This window comes from Grammomys surdaster, unplaced genomic scaffold (assembly GCF_004785775.1).
Source record: "Grammomys surdaster isolate TR1022 unplaced genomic scaffold, NIH_TR_1.0 262, whole genome shotgun sequence".
NCBI classification, from domain to species: domain Eukaryota; kingdom Metazoa; phylum Chordata; class Mammalia; order Rodentia; family Muridae; genus Grammomys; species Grammomys surdaster.
Genome location: NW_021604703.1, coordinates 4,543,972 through 4,562,720, shown reverse-complemented (window position 1 = coordinate 4,562,720; position 18,749 = coordinate 4,543,972). Strand labels below are relative to the sequence as shown.

Below are 18,749 nucleotides of genomic sequence, written 5' to 3'. Positions count from 1 at the left end.
CCAGGACAGCCCCGGCTACACAGAGAAACCCTGTCTCGAAAAACAAAAAAAAACAAACAAACAAAAAAAAAAAAATTTGTTTTCTTGGATTGTATAACTATAGTGTGGTTTTGTATTTATTCTTAGCATTTTTAAATTTTGTTTTCTGAGGCAGGGACTGATTTCAAACTCATGAGCTCAAGTGATCCTCTTGTTTTAGCCAGAGCTGTCTGAACTACAGCCATAAGCCATTTAGGTATAGTCCAGTAAACTATAAAGTTAAACATTAGGAAAGACTGGCTAGGTTATGTAAGAGCCTTCTGTGCTGGCTATCTTATATCAACTTGGCACAAGCTAGAGTCATTTGAGAAGAGGAAACCTTAACTGGGAAAATGCCCCTACCAGATTGGCCAGTGGGCATTTTCCTCAACTAGTGAGTGCTGTGAGAAGAGCCTATTGTGGGCAGTGCCTCTATAGGCTGGCCGTCTTGGCCTGTGTAAGAAGCCTGTCTGAGCGAGCCGTAAAGAAGCCTGTATGCAGTGCCCTCCACGGTCTTTCCGTCAGTTGCTGACCTGCGTTCCTGCCCTAACTTCTTTGATGATGAACTATGAACTATAAGTTGAAAGTAACCTTTTCTTCCAAGTTGCCTTTGGTCATGGTGCTTTATCACAGCAAAAGACACTCGGAGACACTTTGTGTAGTATATCTGTATCTTTAAATCTCAAATTAGAAAAAGAGACAGCTTGTCTTAGAAAGCTTAGTTAGTATTTTCAGGAATGTCCCTAAAAATCAAAGTTTCTGTACATTTACCTAGAAAACAAAGACGAGGAATTAGGTAACAAACTCTCATTTCTGTACTGAATATAATTAAGCTTAACATTTTTCAGAAGAAGGCATAGAGCAGGGAGTTGGGCTTACCTCATCTGAGAGGTTGTCAACTCTATACAAACTGGGGTGTGTTGTGAGCATGAGGTGAACCAATGGCTGGTTTTTCACTTGACACATGGCAAAAATTCGTTCATCTAGGCGTACATTTGTCCCAGTCTGGAAGGATTTCTAGAATAAAACAACACCCCGCCCTCCAACATTAGAAAAAAGAATTTTGTAAATGTCAATTGCTAAAAGGTTATCTTTAGACAGAATCAGCAAATTTATCATAAATTATTCCTTGAAAATATCTTTGAAGAAGTTATTACCCTGTAGCCTCATCTGGAAGTCTCAACTAGTCAATACCTGACCATCGCAAAGCCACCCGATCTCCCTGGTGTCTGTTTCCTCACTGCTAGTCTAGGCCTAACTGCAGTGACTGTGACGGAGCTGAGAAGCAGGACACTGGCAACAAGATAAAGGTACACATGGCATACCAAGAAGACCCCAGCAAGTGTGCCACAACTGCTGGATGGTAATTGTTTCTTCCATAACTAGAGAAATTAAAACTTACAAGCCTATGAAGCAGGGTGGCACCACACACGAGGACAGCTGAGGTTGGGAGAGATTTTACTGCTATAGTAGCTGCACGAAGGCTGATGAAGTTCTGAGGTGGGGCTTAGGGTGTTTCATTTGGTGGAGAGGAGTAAAAGAGGCAGAGAATAATGAATATTCACAGACTGAATGTGATTAGAACGCCTTCTCCAGGCAGGTTCAGGTGAACTGAGGCATGTTCAGGAAGCAAGAGTGTTTGCTTCCTGATAACAATAGAGTATCAGATAAAACACTGACAGAGCCTCAGCCTGTCACACAGCACTCACTGATGGGTCTGTGTCTGGTGTTCCTCTAAGGTGACTGTCCCAAAGAACCCAGAGTAGTTTTTATGTCCAAGACACTGTACTTATGAGGCTGCCCACTCATCAGGGTCCTAGAGCATCAGTTCTGTGGGAAGAGTCTGGTCAGTTTTGTTCAAGGCCGTCTCTCCCATCCTTCCCTCAGCATGCAGCACACTGTAAGCACTCAGCACGTGTTCAAAGCTCGTGGCCTAGTCAACTGCAGAGGCTTTTTTGGCAGACCACAAGAAAGATTTTAGTGAATTATTTCATCTGTAAGTATTACATAAATAGGGCCTGAAGAGATGACTGAGTGTCCAGAGCACTGGTGGGTTGTGCAGAGGACCCAGATTCAGTCCCCAGCACCCACACAGTGGCTTACAGCACCCACACAGTGGCTCACAACCATCTGTAACTCTAGTCCCAGACGACCTCATGTCTTCTTGTGGTCTCCACAAGCACCAAGCACACTTGCAATCGAAACACCCAGACACATAAAATAAATCTAAAACAAGAAAGTACAAAACAAATAATCATTGCATCTTATAGTTATAGGTGAAAAAATGCACTGATCTCCTTTTCATTTATTATTATTATATACTAGGTGCTGTGATTAAATAATGAATAAAAAAAGACAAAGATCTTTGTGTTCATGGTTTACTCCTAAAAAAGGAGAAATAAAGGTGGCTGTAAAAGTATACTCAAGATGCAGAGGCAGGTGAATCTCTGTGAGTTCAAAGCCAGCCTGGTCTACAAAGTGAGTTCAAAGACATTGAGGGCTACACAGTAATACCTTGATTCAACAGCTAAAAAAAGGAAAAATAGTAAATCAGCAAACTGTAGTCAGTGATAACTGACATAGAAAAAAATGTAGGAGGGAAGAGAAATGAAGGTGTTGCAGTGCTCCATGATGGGAAGGGACGGTAGTGCTACATGTCTAACAGCGTTCGTGTGTGTGTGTGTGTGTGTGTGTGTGTGTGTGTGTGTGTGTGTGTGTGTGTGTGTGAGTGTATGTGTGTGTGTGAGTGAAAGAGAGAGAGAGATCAAGGAAGGCAGACCATTAAGAAAAGGCTTTCAAGAGAAGATCTTGAACCCTGTCTTGAAAAACAAAAACAAAAACAAACAAACAAACAAACAAACAGAAGAGAAGATCTTGGATTGTTAGATGTTAACTTAAATACTGAGGTAATTTCTGTGACTTGAGTAAAGAAGTCAGAACTAGGCTGGAAGATGACTCAGCAGGAGAGGCATCTGTGACCCCCACACACATGCTGTGGTGTGCATACAGCATTTCCCACACTCATTGTACACACATATTCTTCTTCTTTTTTTTTTTTTTTTTTTTTTGTTTTTCGAGACAGGGTTTCTCTGTGTAGCCCTGGCTGTCCTGGAACTCACGCTGTAGACCAGGCTAGCCTCGAACTCTCGAACTCAGAAATCCGCCTGCCTCTGCCTCCCAAGTGCACACATATTCTTCTTGTCTAACTGGTACCTCTGCCCCCTGACCAGGGCCTCTCCATCCCTCACACTCCTGGTCTCTAACAGCTATCATTCTGCTCTGAGTCTGTGTGTACACATTTTTAAGCTTCCAGTGTGAATGAGAACACGCAGCACACGCATGGCTTCTTGGACCAACAATACAATTTTCAGTTCTTTCTTTGGTTATCATTTGAATTTGTGGTCACATCACTGAATTGTTGGTGAGTGAGGCACTTATATTAAATTAGTTATTCATACATTTCTTTGGCTATAAATTCCTTCATTGCTCCTGTAAGAGATAGAGTTCCCATTCTCAGAATATAATAAAAAGTTTTTCAACATTCTTATTATGCCGGTCTGTGCTTTCTTACCTGTTTTAGGAGAGCCAACACAAATAGTGGGAAAAGCCTCAAGGAGAAAGGAACCATGAGGCCTGGCTGCTGGCTGCTCAGGACTGAAGCACGGTAAGCTGAGAGAGAGTCTATGACAGCGTTCACCAGAGCATCCCGGGCATCACTCAGGCTGGCCGTCACTGACCTATCAACAGCTAGTGAGGTGAGAGTAGGACAAAAAGAGAAATAGGATAAGAGCTTGGTCATTTGTCTAGAAAGAACAAAAGAGATCATTCAGCGCATGTGCACACATGCGTACAAGGATAGCTTGCAGGAATTGGTTCTCTTTCCGTTATGTGAATTCAGGGATTGAACTCAGGTAGTCAGCTTGTTGGCAAATAACACCTTTACATGTCAAGCTGTCTTGCTGGCCCAATTAAAAATAATTTATTTTTCTTTTTTTTGAGACAGGGTTTCCCTGAGTAACGCTCTGGTTGTCCTGGACCAGGCTGGCATCAAACTCACAGAGATCTACCTGCCTCTGCCTCCCAGGTGCCTAGACATCCAATGACCCAGTGAGTTTTTTTCAGAGCAGACTTAACCAAGATTATGAATGAACATATTTGTTCATAAAAAATTGTTAAATGAGCTGATGTTGAAATCAGGATAGAATAATGGCCCTAAACCCATTTTGGCTATTTTGTGTTATTTATATGAGGCAGCTTTTTCAGCATTGATGATAATAAAGATATAATAGATCAACTCTAAGAAATGATGAAAAAACCCCACAACTTAGATATCAAGCAAGTTCAGCCACGAGTTTTTATGTAAGAATAAAACAAGCACAATGGTCTCATTAATACACAATTTCCTTTTTGTATTTACTAAATGGAGAAACTATGAATATACCAGGTCATATAGTTTCTTTATGATTCACTATCAGTAACTGTGTGATTTGTACACCTGTACACCTGGGCTGCATACACTACTTTTGGGTGCAGAGGTCAGCTGTTACGGTGCAGAAGTTTAGGAAGCATTCCTTCACATGTTGTTATCCATGTCAGAGCTCGGAAAGCATATCAGCAAGAGTTCCAGCAGTGCTCGTACTAAACATTATATGAGAACTGGTTATTTGAGGGGCTTGAGAAGTGGCAACACAGTTAGGAGCACTTGTTGCTTTTGCAAAGGACTTGGGTTTAGTTCCCAAAATGGACATGGAAGCTTACAACCATCCTTAACTGTAGTTCTAGAGTTCCATGTCCTCTTCTGGCCTCCTCAGGTACCAGGCACACAAATATGCACAGATATACATATAGGCAAAACACCCATAAACATAAAATAGAAATAATTTTAAAATATACTTTTATTTTTTATATTTACAATCTTTAAAAAGAACTTTCAGAAGAAAATATTGGATATTTAAAAACAGATGGTTATTCAAGTCCAAAGTAGACAAATAAACATAAAGTCGCTTAGTGGTAGCTTAAGGTCAGGGAGGGTCGGAGGGAACACTAACTGGACACTAAATTCTTTTGGGGTGATAAAAATGTTCTAAAATGAGACTGTGATGATGGCTGTACAACCCTGTAAACATAGTAGAAATGACAGAATTCTACAATTAAAAAGGTTGAAATACCTATAATACATGATTATGCCTCCACAAAGCTCAAGCAAGACAGGCACACGAGCTCTGTGGGCCTTTTTGATGAAACAAACAAAAGCACTCTAAAGTCAAAACCTCTAAGGTAACAACTTCAGGTAAAACAAAAATATATGTATGTGCTATATAGTATGGTGTGTACAGTATCTAGAACAATAACAATTCTTACCCATGTTGGCCAATAACCCTGAAATTGCTTGCACATCAGCTCCAAGAAAGACTTCATTCAGGGTAGAAACTACCGGCAAACACAAAGTATGGACACGAATTCTTCTTTCACCTTTAGGGGAAAACATAATAGCTATTTTTAAAAAGAGGTTATGTTAAAGTCACTTCTTTTTTCTTTTCCTTTAAAAACATATTTATCAGACAATCACTTTGCTTATCTATTTACTATCTGTGCACATTGATCAGAGGATAATGTCTACAAAGTAGGTTCTCTCACCATGAGTATTCCAGGGATCAAATGCGAGCCACGGGCTTGGTGACAGGCACCTTTACCTACTCAACACCTTGCCAGCCCTGAAAACCGTTTCTTTTTTAACTTAGAACCAATAAAATATCAGAAAAAAAAAATAGTTTTTTTTTTTTTTAAACTATCAAACTCTTCTTGTTCAAGATATTATTAAATAGACAGAAGCAGGCCGGGCTGTGGTGGCGCACACCTTTAATCCCAGCACTTGGGAGGCAGAGGCAGGCGGATCTCTGAGTTCAAGGCCAGCCTGGTCTACAGAGTGAGTTCCAGGACAGCCTGGGCTACACAGAGAAACCCTGTCTCAAAAAAAAAAAAAAATTAGACAGAAGAAATTGTAGTTAACAGCTAATAAAATGCTAGCTTTTCATCTCTCCCTCCTCAACAGGATCAAGATATAGCCCAGGCAGGCCTTAACTCATAATCCCACTTCGTCGGCTGCCCAAGTGCTAAGATTAGAGAGCCACACAACTATGTCTAGGCCTAACTAATCTGCCTTTAAAAAAGATTTTAGGCCAGGCGTGGCGATGCATGCCTTTAATCCAGAACTCAGGAGGCAGAGGCAGGTGGATTCAAGGTGAGCCGGGCCTACAAAGAGTCCAGGACAGTCAGGACTATTACACAGAAAAAGTCTCTTTCAAAACCCTACCCCACCTTAGAAAAAAGATTTATTTTTGAGTATTCTGCCTGCATGTATGTCTATGTACCATGTTCATGTCTGGTGCCAGAGAGATGGGTACCTTGGCTCTAGAGTTACAGATGGTTGTGAGCTGCCGTCTGGGGGCTGGGGAGCAAACCTGGGTCCTTCTCGAAGAGTCAAATCTCCTTAAGTGCTGAGCTACCTCTCCAGTACCATCTTTGTTATATATTAAAAAATTTTTTAGACTTATTTTTTGTGCATGAATATTTAACCTGCATATATATATGTATACCATGTACGTGCCTGGTGTCCTCAGAGATCAGAAGAGGGCAATGGATCTTTTGGAAATGGGAGTTTTGGGTGGTTGTGAGCTACCGTGTGGGTATTGGGAACTGAACCAAACTAGGGTCTTCTTGCAAGAGCAGCAAGTACTTTAAACTGCTGAGCTATCTCTCCAGCCCTCAATTTTATATATATTTGTTTGACTGGTTTTTCGTTTGTTTGTTGTTTTTTAAGACAGTGTCTCACTATGTAGCTCTAGTTTTCCTGAAACTCATTACATAGACTAGACCTGCTCAAACTCATAGGCATATGCCTGCCTCCCAAGTGGTGGGTTTGAAGGTGTGTGCTACCATGCCTGGTTTATATCTTTTAATAAAAGAATTTAAAAAAAATTAATATCTCAGTACAGTACCTTTGGATAATAATAACAGCAATCTATGAATTAAAAAACAGTATGAAAGCCTCTGGGTTTGGTTGCTGACACTTAGGGTATGACTGGGTCTTTGACAGCCACAGCCACGGGTATCTTGTTTTTTTTTTTTATCTCCTGTAGCTGTTTCTCACCACAAATGGATTGTGAGCATTTGCTTCTATGTCCATTCATAAAGAGGTGTAGATCTTGCTCTTAATGGTCTAGAAGCCTTTTTGCATTCATCATTAGCATTTTCAAAGCTAAAGATTCAATTAAGAGTATTGGGGACTGTCCAGGCAGTCAGCTCAGTGGTCTCTGTCATTTCTATAGTTTTGGAAGCATGACAAGTTATAACTCGGGGTTATCGATAGGGAAATAGACACTAACAGCTTAGAGGGCAGACATCTGCCCAGCTCTAGTGCATCAAAGGCTTATTGTAAATATAAAGGTTGTGTGTCTTTTATCTGAGAAATGAATGATTTAAGGTGGGGTAAAAACCACCCAATTGAGATTAAATACTTTCTACAACACGGCTGTTATTTTCCGTGCTGAGTACTGTGACCACAGCCTCATACATGCTAAGCACATGTTCTGCACAAGTTATAACTTTAGCATCACTAGTCAAGTCTGTATTTTAGACAAAGTCTCATATTTCCCAGGTAAGCCTCCAACTTGATATGTAGTCAAGAATGCCTTCTGATCCTTCTGCCTCCATCTCCCAAGTGCTGGCATTACAAGTGTGTACCACGAGGCCTGATTTTTTTACCACATTGGGGGATAGATCTGGGCTTTGTGTATGCTGGGCAAATATCATATCAACAGACCCTACATCCCAGCATAATAAAGGGACTTTTTTTTCCATTTTAGATGAGGTCTCTCTGTATAACCCTGGCTGGCCTTGAAAGCACAGGGATCTACCTATTTCCGCCTCCCAAGTGCTGGGATTAAAGGCAGGTGTCACCATGCTCTAAGATTTTTGTGTGTCTTGCATGTGTGTAGTATATGCGCATATGTAGGCCAGGGACTGCTATCAGATGTCCTTCCTCTATCACTCTCCACCTTGTTTATTAAGACTGTCTCTTGGGGCTGGAGAGATGGCTCAGTGGTTAAGAGCACTGACTATTCTTCCAAAGGTCCTGAGTTCAATTCCCAGCAACCACGAGGTGGCTCACAACCATCTGTAATGGGATCTGATGGCCTCTTCTGGTGTGTCTGAAGATAGCTACAGTGTACTCATCATATAAATAAAAATAAAAACAAAAAGACTGTCATTTTAGTATCATGGCACCTTTCCTCTAGTAAATTGCCCATAATAGTGATGTCAGAAATGTCAGATTGGTATTGTTATTTTTGGTACTAAATATTTAATTCAGGACCTCACACTTAAAAGAATGGAAGGAAGGAAGGAAGGAAGGAAGGAAGGAAGGAAGGAAGGAAGGAAGGAAGGTGGCAAGGAAGGAAGGAAGGAAGAAGGAAAGAAAGAAGGAGGGAGGAGGGAGGGAGGGGAGGAGGGAGGGAAGGAGGGAAGGAAGGAGGGAGGGAAGAAAGGAAGGAAGGAAGGAAGGGAGGGAAACAAGCTTATCATTTCTACTAGACTAGCTAGCCAGCAAGTCCCTGGACCTGCTGTCTCTGTTATGTAGCACTGAGTCATAAATCTGTAGGTAGTGGGATCCCGATTCTGTGCAGCAGCAAGCACTTTGTTAACTGAGCCATCTCTCCAGCCCTAATGAGATTTTTGAAGATTTAGTTATTTTTATTTATGTGTGTGCATATGTATGCATGCCACATGTGTTTGGGTGACCACAGAAGCCAGAAGGTTTAAGATTGCCTGGAGCTACAAGCAATTGTGAGCTGCCCCACACAGAGGCTGGGAATAAAACTCTGGGTCCTCTGGAAGAGCAGAAAGCACTGGTAACCACTGAGCCATCTCTCCAGCCTAGAGAGAATTTTTTTTTTTTAACCAGAATGTCTGATCATAGATAAATATCTGTTGTTACTGGGAGTAGTGGGTGGTACATGCCTATTATGCCAGTTAGGAATCTAAAGTAGGAGGAGCTCAAGTTCAAGGTCAGCAGTGTGTCTATATATAGTGATCTTGTCTCCAAAAAAAAAAAAAAGAGAGAAAAAAAAAAAGGTTGAACGGTAGTGACCTTTCATCCTGGAGGGAGGTAGAAACAGGCAGATCTCTGTGAGTTGGAGGCCAGCCTGGTCAACAAAGTGAGTTCTAGGACAGCCAGGGCTGTTATAGAGAAACCCTGTCTAAAAAAAACAAAACAAACAAGCAAGCAAATAAACAAACAAAAAACAGCAGCAGTAGCAACAACAACAAAACAAAAAAAGGAAGAAGAAAAAAAGGAAAGAAAAAAGAAAAAACTCACAAAGATCCACCTGCTGAAGACAAAAAAACCATTTAAAAAAAATGGTTTAGGAAAATAAAGACAAATTTCTTGACTTCCAAGAATAGCAAACTAGTAATTATAAGAAGAGAATACCATTAGCCATAGAGACAGCAGCACGCTATAGGGCTTACTCTCTCCTTAAACCTGGTGCTTAGTCAGTCATGGACTATACACTCACACATCTGCTGAAAGGCTAGGTCTCAGCTGGGTGTAGTGGCACATGCCTTTAATCTCAGGACTTGGAAAGCACAGGCAAGTGAATCTCTATGGATCTGAGGCTAGCCTGGTCTATACAGCTAGTTCAGGCTACCCAGAGCAGAGCACAGAAATTCTGTATCAAAAAATTCAAGAGGACAGGTATCATGTTTTTTTGTGATAATAAATACAAACAAAACTTACCTTTACTTGATGTATATAAGAGTGCTGACTGAAAAGAGACCAGCTGGGTGTCAGTAAGACTTTCTTCTACTGACATCTGTACTGCATACCCAGCATCTGGGTTTACATTGGGAAGAGACAGTAAGTCTGTAGAACGGACGAAGAAGTTCCCATGGAAAGTATGAATGGAAAGACCTAGAATAAAATGTTATCACCATGATTGTTATGTGCTTACTTATGGATATTTTATCCTACTCCATTATCAGATAGTAAAATAGCTTAGAGAAGACGGAGCACTCAGTGGTGTTGAGGGGCAGAGGTCATCTCCTCAAATAATAGTGAGAAAGTACATTTTCAGAAATCTTTTTGGAGGACATTGGCAGTATATACCATCGTTTTATTTTATCTTTAAAGGTTTATCTTTGTTATATATAGTCACTTAATTTGGGAGGAGAGGTCAGGACACCTGTGCACCACAATGCACACACATGTGGAAGTCAAAGGACAATGTACAAGAGTTAGTTCTCTCCTTCTATCATGTAGGTCCCAGGGATTGAACTCAGGTTATCAGGCGTAGCAGCAAGTCCTTTACTGCTGAGCTGTCTCTCTGGGACCAGCATTTTGATTCCATATTTAGTACACACACACACACACACATGCACGCACGTGAATGCATATATATGGTACACCCATATGTTTTCTTTGGAGATTTGGCCCCTTTTTTAAAAAAGCTGAAATAACCAACATAGTATAAAATGTACCATTTTAATGTACACAGTTCAGTAGTTTTAAACACATTCATAATATTCCCTATTTTTAAAGATTGTTATTATTCTAAATTATGTACAAGTGCATGCCTGTGTGTGGGTTTGTGCACAGAAACCTACAGAGGGCAAAGGCATCTGATGCCCTGGAGCTGCATTACAGGTAGTTGTGAGCCACAGAGAGGATGCTGGGAACGTAACTTAGATCATCTGCAAGAACAGTAAATGCTCCGGACGGCTGAGCCACTTTTCCAGCCCTAATATTTCCTAATTTTAAATAGGATTTTTTCCCTTTAATTACATATTGTATAATTTCACATTCTAAAACCCAATGTATCTCTGTAGGGTAATTCTTGTAAGATATGTATTTTTATCATGTACCATCTATGAGAGAAAAAAGTGTTCCTACCTTTGGTGCACCGGATCCTCATGACGGCCTCAAATCCAATCTTCCTCGTGAGGTACCTGTGTAGTTCCTTCTGTAGTTTCTGTACTTGCACTGGATTGTGCTGGTGATGATACGAGGGGTAGTAATACACACTGCCTGCTGAGTACCGAGAGATACAGCCTGGAAGAGAACACAACTCCTTTCAGCCATCCCTCCATTCACCCATGTGTGTGTGTGACTACATTATACATTTACTTCCACTTTTATTCTTTTAAATTAGGTGCACGTGTATGTTGGGTCTGTACACATGAGAACACGTGCCTCCAGAGGCCAGAGGCATCAAGTGCACTAAAGCTGGAGTTATAGGTGGCTGTGAGTCATAATGTGGGCAACATAATTTGGGTTATATTGTACCCACACACACCCCTCAGGCCACGGCCTCTCAATACACTCCTCTAAAATAGTAACTACTAATACTTCACATCAAAGCAACTGTACACATTCTTCTCTAATGTCGCAAAGTACCACCAAAAAGAATATTCTACTCCTTTATAAATTAATGCTATAGCAAGCAAGTTTTCTACCTCCCTTACACTAAATTAAGAGTACAATGTCATGTGTAATGGTATATGATTTTACTCCCAGCACTTGGGAGCAAGAGGTAAGTAGATCTCTGTGATTTTTGGTCTGGTCTGGTCTACATAGTGAGTTCTGGGATAGCCAGGGCTATGAAAAGAGACAGTCTCATTAAAAAAAAAAAAAAAAAAAAAAAAAAAAAAAAAAAAAAAGGTGGGCATGGAGGTACACACCTTTAATCCCTACACTTGGGAGGCAGAGGCAGGTGGATCTCTGAGTTTGAGGCTAGCCTGATCTACAGAGTGAGTTCTAGGACAGCCAGGGCTACATAGAGAAACAATCTTGAAAAAACATTAAAAAAAAAAAAAGAAGATTACAAGAAAACCAAGTTTAATACATTAAAATGTCTGATAAAGCAACTTGTGAGCAGGTGGCCAGGCATGGTGGCGCATGCATATGGTTTCAGCTACTTGAGAGGTTAGGGTGGGTTATGGTGGGGGGCGGGAATGATTATCGAGGCCAAGATTTGGGTAACACTAAGACCCATTTCATAAATAGAGAACTGGGCCAGCATGATGGCTCGGTGGGTGAAGGTGCCTTCCACCAAACCAGACAGCCTGAATCTGATCCCTGGACCCACGTAAGACAGTCAACTCCTGTGGGTTGTCTCCTGACCTCCACATGTGCCCACATACATACAAATAGAAATAAATTAATGTAAAACATTAATTTAAAACAAGAAAACTGAAACAACAGTGAGAACAATGACTAAGACTAACGTTCCCAAAGAATAAAGCTTATTTTCACCTGGTTCTCTATTTAGAACACTATTATAATATCATTCTGATATTAATTCAATAAAAATCCAAACAAACAAACAAAACATTAAATAGAAGTCACTGTTGGGTGTGACAGCACAAATCTGTATTTGCAGCACGTGAGAGGAGGGAGCAAGAGAATCTAGAGATCAAGGCCATTTTGGGACCCAGAGGAAGTTCAAGGTCAGCCTGGGCTACCTGAGACTTTGTCCCCCCCGCCTCTCCCCCCCCAAAAAAAAAACACAAAAAAACCCAAAACCCCAAACCAAATCAAAACAACAACAGAAGAAAGGAAGGGAGGGAGGGAGGGAGGGAGGGAAGAAGGGAGGAAGGAAGAAAGGAAGAAAGGCAGGAAGGGGCAAGAACATACCTAGAGAAGCCAAATCGGAATACTGCCCACTGAGAAGGAACAAGTCAACAGCTGCCTGCTGCCCAGAACAGTCCAAGGCTAATTTCTTATAGAAGTCAGTGGATGGTGTCAGGTGTATTTCCTATTAATTGCAGAATATAAAGAGAAAGTTTTAAATTCATCAAAAAAATAAATAAATGCAGTTAGGTTAATACCACAGTGTTAAAGCACTTACTGAAGGCTTATGTTTATTCTGTTTACTATTAAGAAGAAATACTTTTTTTAAAAAAAAGAAAAACTTCTATTATCCATAATAATTATTAACTTTGTAATAATAATTACATTAAAAGACAAAGGTAACTATTATTTTCACTTTAGTCCTCCATCTGATGAGGACATGCTAACGATTCCTACATGGCATGTGTTTAGTCTGTTCAGCTACCCTAAGGTGGGCAGTAGCTTCTCATCTACAGAGAAACAGGACACAAGGAACCAGTTACTCAAGTGCAACCTCTCTATCTAATGGGCACTAGAACTTACGCCATCTGGCCAGGACTGACCTGTTAACTATGTTATACAGTGGACAAGCTTTTCTCTTGAAAATGAATGCAAATTCCTAACCTTCTTAAACAAAAGCAGCTCAGAAGCAATCCCTGGCTGTTAGACTACCAAATTATGAACATTTTATATATATATACATATATATATTATTTTTAATTTTTTTTTTTTTTGAAACAAGGTTTCTCTGTGTGGCTGTCCTAGAATAATCACTCTGTATGCCAGGCTAGCCTCAAACTCATAGGGATCTAATTGCCTCTGCCTCCCAAGTTCTGGGATTAAAGGTGTGACCACCACTGCCCAGCTCCAAATTATGATCCTTTCTAATGGTTATTTTGGTTCCACTTTACCCCTGGTATTAATTAGCAAATTAATTCTCTTACGTCTTCCAGACTTTCTCATCAAAGCCAGGTTGGATTTCCAACAGCCTAAACTATTTAAGATAGTAAAGCACAGATGTACCAGGCAGGTAGAGAAAGTAATAGGACAGTTATGTGGAAACAGAAGTGACACTCATTAACAGTCTCTCCTCCTTACAGACGAAAAACAAAACAAATGGAAAACAAGCTCTCTGGTGAAAGGGACAACTCCAGCACAGACCAGGCTAGGTTAGACCTGGTGGTCTAACCTTAGCAGATGACCTTTGGTTGGGCTCCTCTCGAGGTTTCAGGGCTCCTACACCAAGCGTTGGGAGTTGTGTTTGGAAGACAGACATTCGACCACCAGTTGGTGATATCAGCTTAAATGCAGCCTGAAGTGCAGGACCCAAGGCACTCTGGGTCTCCAGCGTCTTAGTAAACATTTGTGGCAACGTTTTCAGTAAATCTTGGACGAGCTTGTGAAAAATAAGCAAGAAGACTCAAGAATGTTACAATGAAATTTTTTCACAATATATCATTATTTAATACAATAGACAGGACACTGAATCATGACGATGGTCTGAGAATCTATGGACACTACAATAAACAATGAAGTCGGTCAATGACAAGAAAGCCATTTTAAGTAAACATTATAAATTGGCAAGCAAGACATCAAAACTGGGTCCTTGCAGTTCTTGCACATGCAATAGTCCAGCAAGACTGTAAGTCCAGAATGTATGCAAAAGAACCATCACAATTTAGAAAATTATCTATTTTAATGCCATGAAACATGGCTTTCTCTAGCACCTTTACATACTTTATTCTTTTAAGTTCCAAAGTGAGTTTAACTCTTCCCTGTTGCACAATCTAAGATATCCAGTAACGATGCCAACTAGTAGTATTACTACAAAAGAAAAACCAGCTGCCTATTTAAGTTAGGTTGTACAGATAAGAGAATTAATGGGGAAAAATATTTTGTGCTACAGCACAGTCTCCACTTGAGAACAGTGGAGAGCACAGACTTGCTAGTTAAATGTTACCCTACGGCATATATGCAGGTACAGGGTAGACAACATCCCCCCTTCAGACACATTCTGTTCACCTCTCACTGTATTATGTCATGGCAATTTCCAGGCAGGTAATAAGAGTTTCTTCTGAACTGACCCAATGACACTCTGTGAATCAGAAAAGCAAAAGCACTGAGAGCAGCCTGGCTATGTGCTTCCGCAGTGACCAGCAGCCTTCTTCCAGCAACCCTCCCTCTTCCCACATGGCCCGGTCTGCAGGACAGGCCTCCTCTAGGCGCCCTTCCCTCTGGAAGAGACTCAACTTCAGCTCCACCACAGAGAACCTGCTGCCTTAGAATAAAAACCAGTACAAGGCTGACCTCAAGAACTGTCCGTCTAATGAACGCAAACTAGAAATGAATATAAAGTGCATATAGCCTAAAAATGTCAAAGAAAAGCAAACCTTAAAGTTCATTTCACAAATATGCGTTCAGTGTTAAACATGGCAGGTAGGAAAGCGTGCCTTACCTCTTTACTTTCATTTAAGTTGACTAGTAAGTTCTCTGGCATAGGTATAAAAACATCTGAAAGAGTAAAGAAGCATTCATTTTATTATTTATCTCTTCTCTTGATTTTGTTTTTTTTTTTTTAAAGACAGGCTTTTACTGTGTGGCCTGAAACTCTCTTAAAGTAGACCAGTCTGCCCTATAATTCACAAGATCCACCCGTCTCTGCCTCCCAAGTGCTAGGATTAAGGCTGTGTGGTTACTACGTCTTGCCAAAGACACATTTTTAGTATAAGAAAGACAGCTGTGGGGTTGGAGAGATGGGTCAACAGTTAAGACCACTAGCTGTTCTTCTAGAGGACCCAGGTTCAGTTGCCAGCATACATGTGGCTCACGACTATCTGTAATTCCAGTTCCAGGGGATCCAGCATTACTTTCTGGCATAACTTTGAAGGCACTTAACAGAATGTACAACAATGGTTTGTTTCTATCTGAAGTACTAATTCACTGTTATTTTTGTCATACAGGCAATGCTTCTTCCTAAAGGACACTGCACTGCACTGCTTCTGTCTCCCTGGTGCGGAGACAAGTGTACAGTACAATGTTCAGCTTATAAACACTGTCAAAAGGAAAAGACAAACTCCTGCTCAAGGCCAGTCTAGTGTGTATGAGATCTTGTCTGAAGACAAAAATGTTTTACTAATTTTTTGGACCTTCATAAAAATTCTTACTTTTTGATAAGTGAGAAACTGAACATGTAAATTCCTTATAATTCTTCAAGTACACATGTTCTTTTCCTAGTTTGATATCATCGAAGAAAAGAAATATAATTTCTAAGAAAAATATATTTTAAATTTATTTTCCATATTAAATTATTAGGGCTGGAGTTACAGCCCAGTAGTTTAAGAACATTTGTTCTTCCAGAAGATGCTAATTCAAATCCTAGAACCCATGTCAGGAGCTTACAACTGTCCGTAACTCCAATTTCAGGGGATCCAGTGACCTCTGACACTTCTGATCGGACATTAGGAGACACATATTCATGGATAAAATAAGTAAATTAAAAAAAAACTTATTATAGGGGCTGGAGAGATGGCTCAGATATTAAGTCAGTTTTTACTGACTGCTCTTCCAGAGGTCCTGAGTTCAATTCCCAGCACCACAAGCATCTGTAATGGGATCCAATGTCCTCTTCTGGTGTGTCTGAAGACAGCTACAGTGTAGTCATATAAATAAAATGAATATAACTTTTAAAAATTCATTATCAGATACATAATTACAAGTATTTTTTCCCCACACCATGGGCTATTTTTCCTCTCTCTATAGAGTATTTCCTGGTAAACTGGCATTTTGTTTTTCTTTTGCAGTTCTAGGGACTAAAGCCAGGGCCTTGCATAAGTGAAGGGAACACTGTATTACTTAGTGAGACCCCAGCCACAAAGTCTTTGAATACAGGGCTCTACTATGTACTGCAGGTTGGCTTCAAATTCCTGTATTCCTCCCAAAGGTTCGCATTACAGGTATATGCTACAATTCTCATCAAAAGTTTACTTTTGTTTTTGAGACAGGGTCTCAAAAGTATTCCAGGCTGTCGCTGAACTTTCTATGTAGCTGAGGGTGAATTTGAACTTGGATCTTTCTGCCTTTTTAAAACAAAACAAAACCAAACCAAAAACAAACAAACAAACAAAAATAAAAAATAAAAATTAGAACTTTACTATGTAGGCCCAGTTGGCCTAGAACTTGCTGTGTAGAGCAAGTTGGGCTGGCCTTGAACTCAGTGATCCAGCTGTCTCAGTCTTCCAAGTGCTGGGATTACAGGTACCACCACTGACTGACACACTTACTGTGCATGGTTTTATGTGGTGTTGGGGAGTCATGAATGTTCGACAAGTCCTCACTGCTGAGCCTCTCCAGTCTGTCAGCAAAGGTTATTTATATGTGTGTCTGTGTGCAGTGGGGGAGAGGCAGAGCATGCATTTGGAGTTTAGAAGACAGCTTTCCGGAAGACAGTTTTCTCCATCTACTTATACAGGTTCCAGGTGTCAGGCTCAGGTCATGAGGCTTGCCTTACCCAGTGGGTCAACTTGTCAGCCCAGTAAAGGCTTTTAATATTGCTAAAACCCAATTCTGTGTTTTTGCTTTCCCCTCTAACTGTGTTTTAAGTGTTACTTGTAAGAAGTCATCAGAGACCCTCCCACCTGTCTCCCTGGGGGTGGAATTAAAGGTGCTCCTCATCATTGTCTGGCATCTTTTTAACTCTTTTACTTCTTTCTGGTTTATTTTTGAGATAGGTTCTCACTATTTATCCCTGGTTGCCTGGGCACCACAATGGAGATGAGGTTGGCCTTAGGCTGTAGAGTTTCCTGTCTCCTTCCCAGTGCTGGGATCACAAGCATGTGCTACCACCTTTGGTTTACCTAATTTTCTTCAAACAGTACAAGCTCACTCTTTTTCATGTCAGTTTTCCCTCACGAATAACCTTGATAATAAATCACTTGACTGTTTCCCAGGGTCTGTTTTTGAGCTACAATGTCTATCTTTCATCCCATGTCAGTGATGAACTTCCTTTGCTGTCTATGTGGCACAGGCAGGAGTTCTCCTACACAGCGACACCCACAGCCCTCAGGTACTTCGAAAGAAAAGACACAGCCATATCCCCCACAAGCTCTAACATCAAGCTGACTTTGTTTCCTTGCTCAGCAATCATTTCTCCTCCATAGCCCTCTGGTCCTGATACAATGAGACTGGACTTAAAGACTCCCATAACCCCATCCGTCTAACTATCTACTCAGGACTTCTCTCCATCCTAGCCCTGTGGTACACACAAATTTAAGGCCAGCCTGGGCTATTCAGTGGGTTTACCTCGGGGCGGGGGGTGGGGGGGAGGAAGGATTTCTCTTTATTATACTAGAGTATAAACCAAACACTATTATACTAGAGTATACACCAAACACCTCAGGAAACATTTCTAAAAGGGACAATTTTCCAGGCAGTTGAGTGAGTTTGAATATAACATACCGTCAATATCTGAAACTATTAGCATCTGAGGCTGGGAGAGACCTTCCTGAAGACTGTAGAAATGGATAGTGCTATCAAAGGTTATGAAACCAATTTTTGTCCTAGTGTTGCCAGGAAGCCTAGAAACAAATTCACAAAAAAGTTTTAATCATTATTCACACACACTCACAAACACACACACACCCTATCTATCTATCTATCTATCTATCTATCTATCTATCTATCTATCTATCTATATCTATATCTATATCTATATCTATATCTATATCTATATCTATATCTATCTATCTGCTTAGTGTAACATGTAAGCATGTACTGTACTAGTACAGAGTGGCCCAGCATACATAGGTGTTTACAGCAGCTAAGGTTTACCTGCTGTGAAAGAGCAAATAACCAATAAAAAGCAGCAAAACTGCAGCAGTTTAAAATCAGCTACTTCTATAATAAAGGTATAAATATTTTTTGGTATATGTAAGTTTTTAAAAACCTGGAAAATATGTATAAAACTGGGCCCAAATTCAAGTTATTTTATAGAGAACACTTGGGGCTAGAAATTTAGCTCAGTGGTAGAGAACTTGGCAGATAGGTATAAGGCTCTGGGCTCAGTCTC

General features: G+C 40.5%; 1 protein-coding gene across 2 annotated transcripts in view; it reads right to left on the bottom strand.

The window, feature by feature from the left end:
• Sec24a (SEC24 homolog A, COPII coat complex component) overlaps nucleotides 1-18,749 on the bottom strand; it is a 65,440-nt gene that overhangs the window by 12,320 nt on the left and 34,371 nt on the right. For both annotated transcript variants that reach the window (XM_028775991.1, XM_028775992.1), the window contains exons 11-19: nucleotides 18,140-18,258; nucleotides 15,141-15,196; nucleotides 13,875-14,081; nucleotides 12,710-12,830; nucleotides 10,967-11,125; nucleotides 9,815-9,988; nucleotides 5,380-5,490; nucleotides 3,590-3,765; nucleotides 898-1,035 (exon numbers count right to left, since the gene is read on the bottom strand). In XM_028775991.1, coding sequence (XP_028631824.1) covers nucleotides 898-1,035; nucleotides 3,590-3,765; nucleotides 5,380-5,490; nucleotides 9,815-9,988; nucleotides 10,967-11,125; nucleotides 12,710-12,830; nucleotides 13,875-14,081; nucleotides 15,141-15,196; nucleotides 18,140-18,258 — 1,261 coding nt within the window. The remainder of the gene's footprint in view (nucleotides 1-897; nucleotides 1,036-3,589; nucleotides 3,766-5,379; nucleotides 5,491-9,814; nucleotides 9,989-10,966; nucleotides 11,126-12,709; nucleotides 12,831-13,874; nucleotides 14,082-15,140; nucleotides 15,197-18,139; nucleotides 18,259-18,749) is intronic.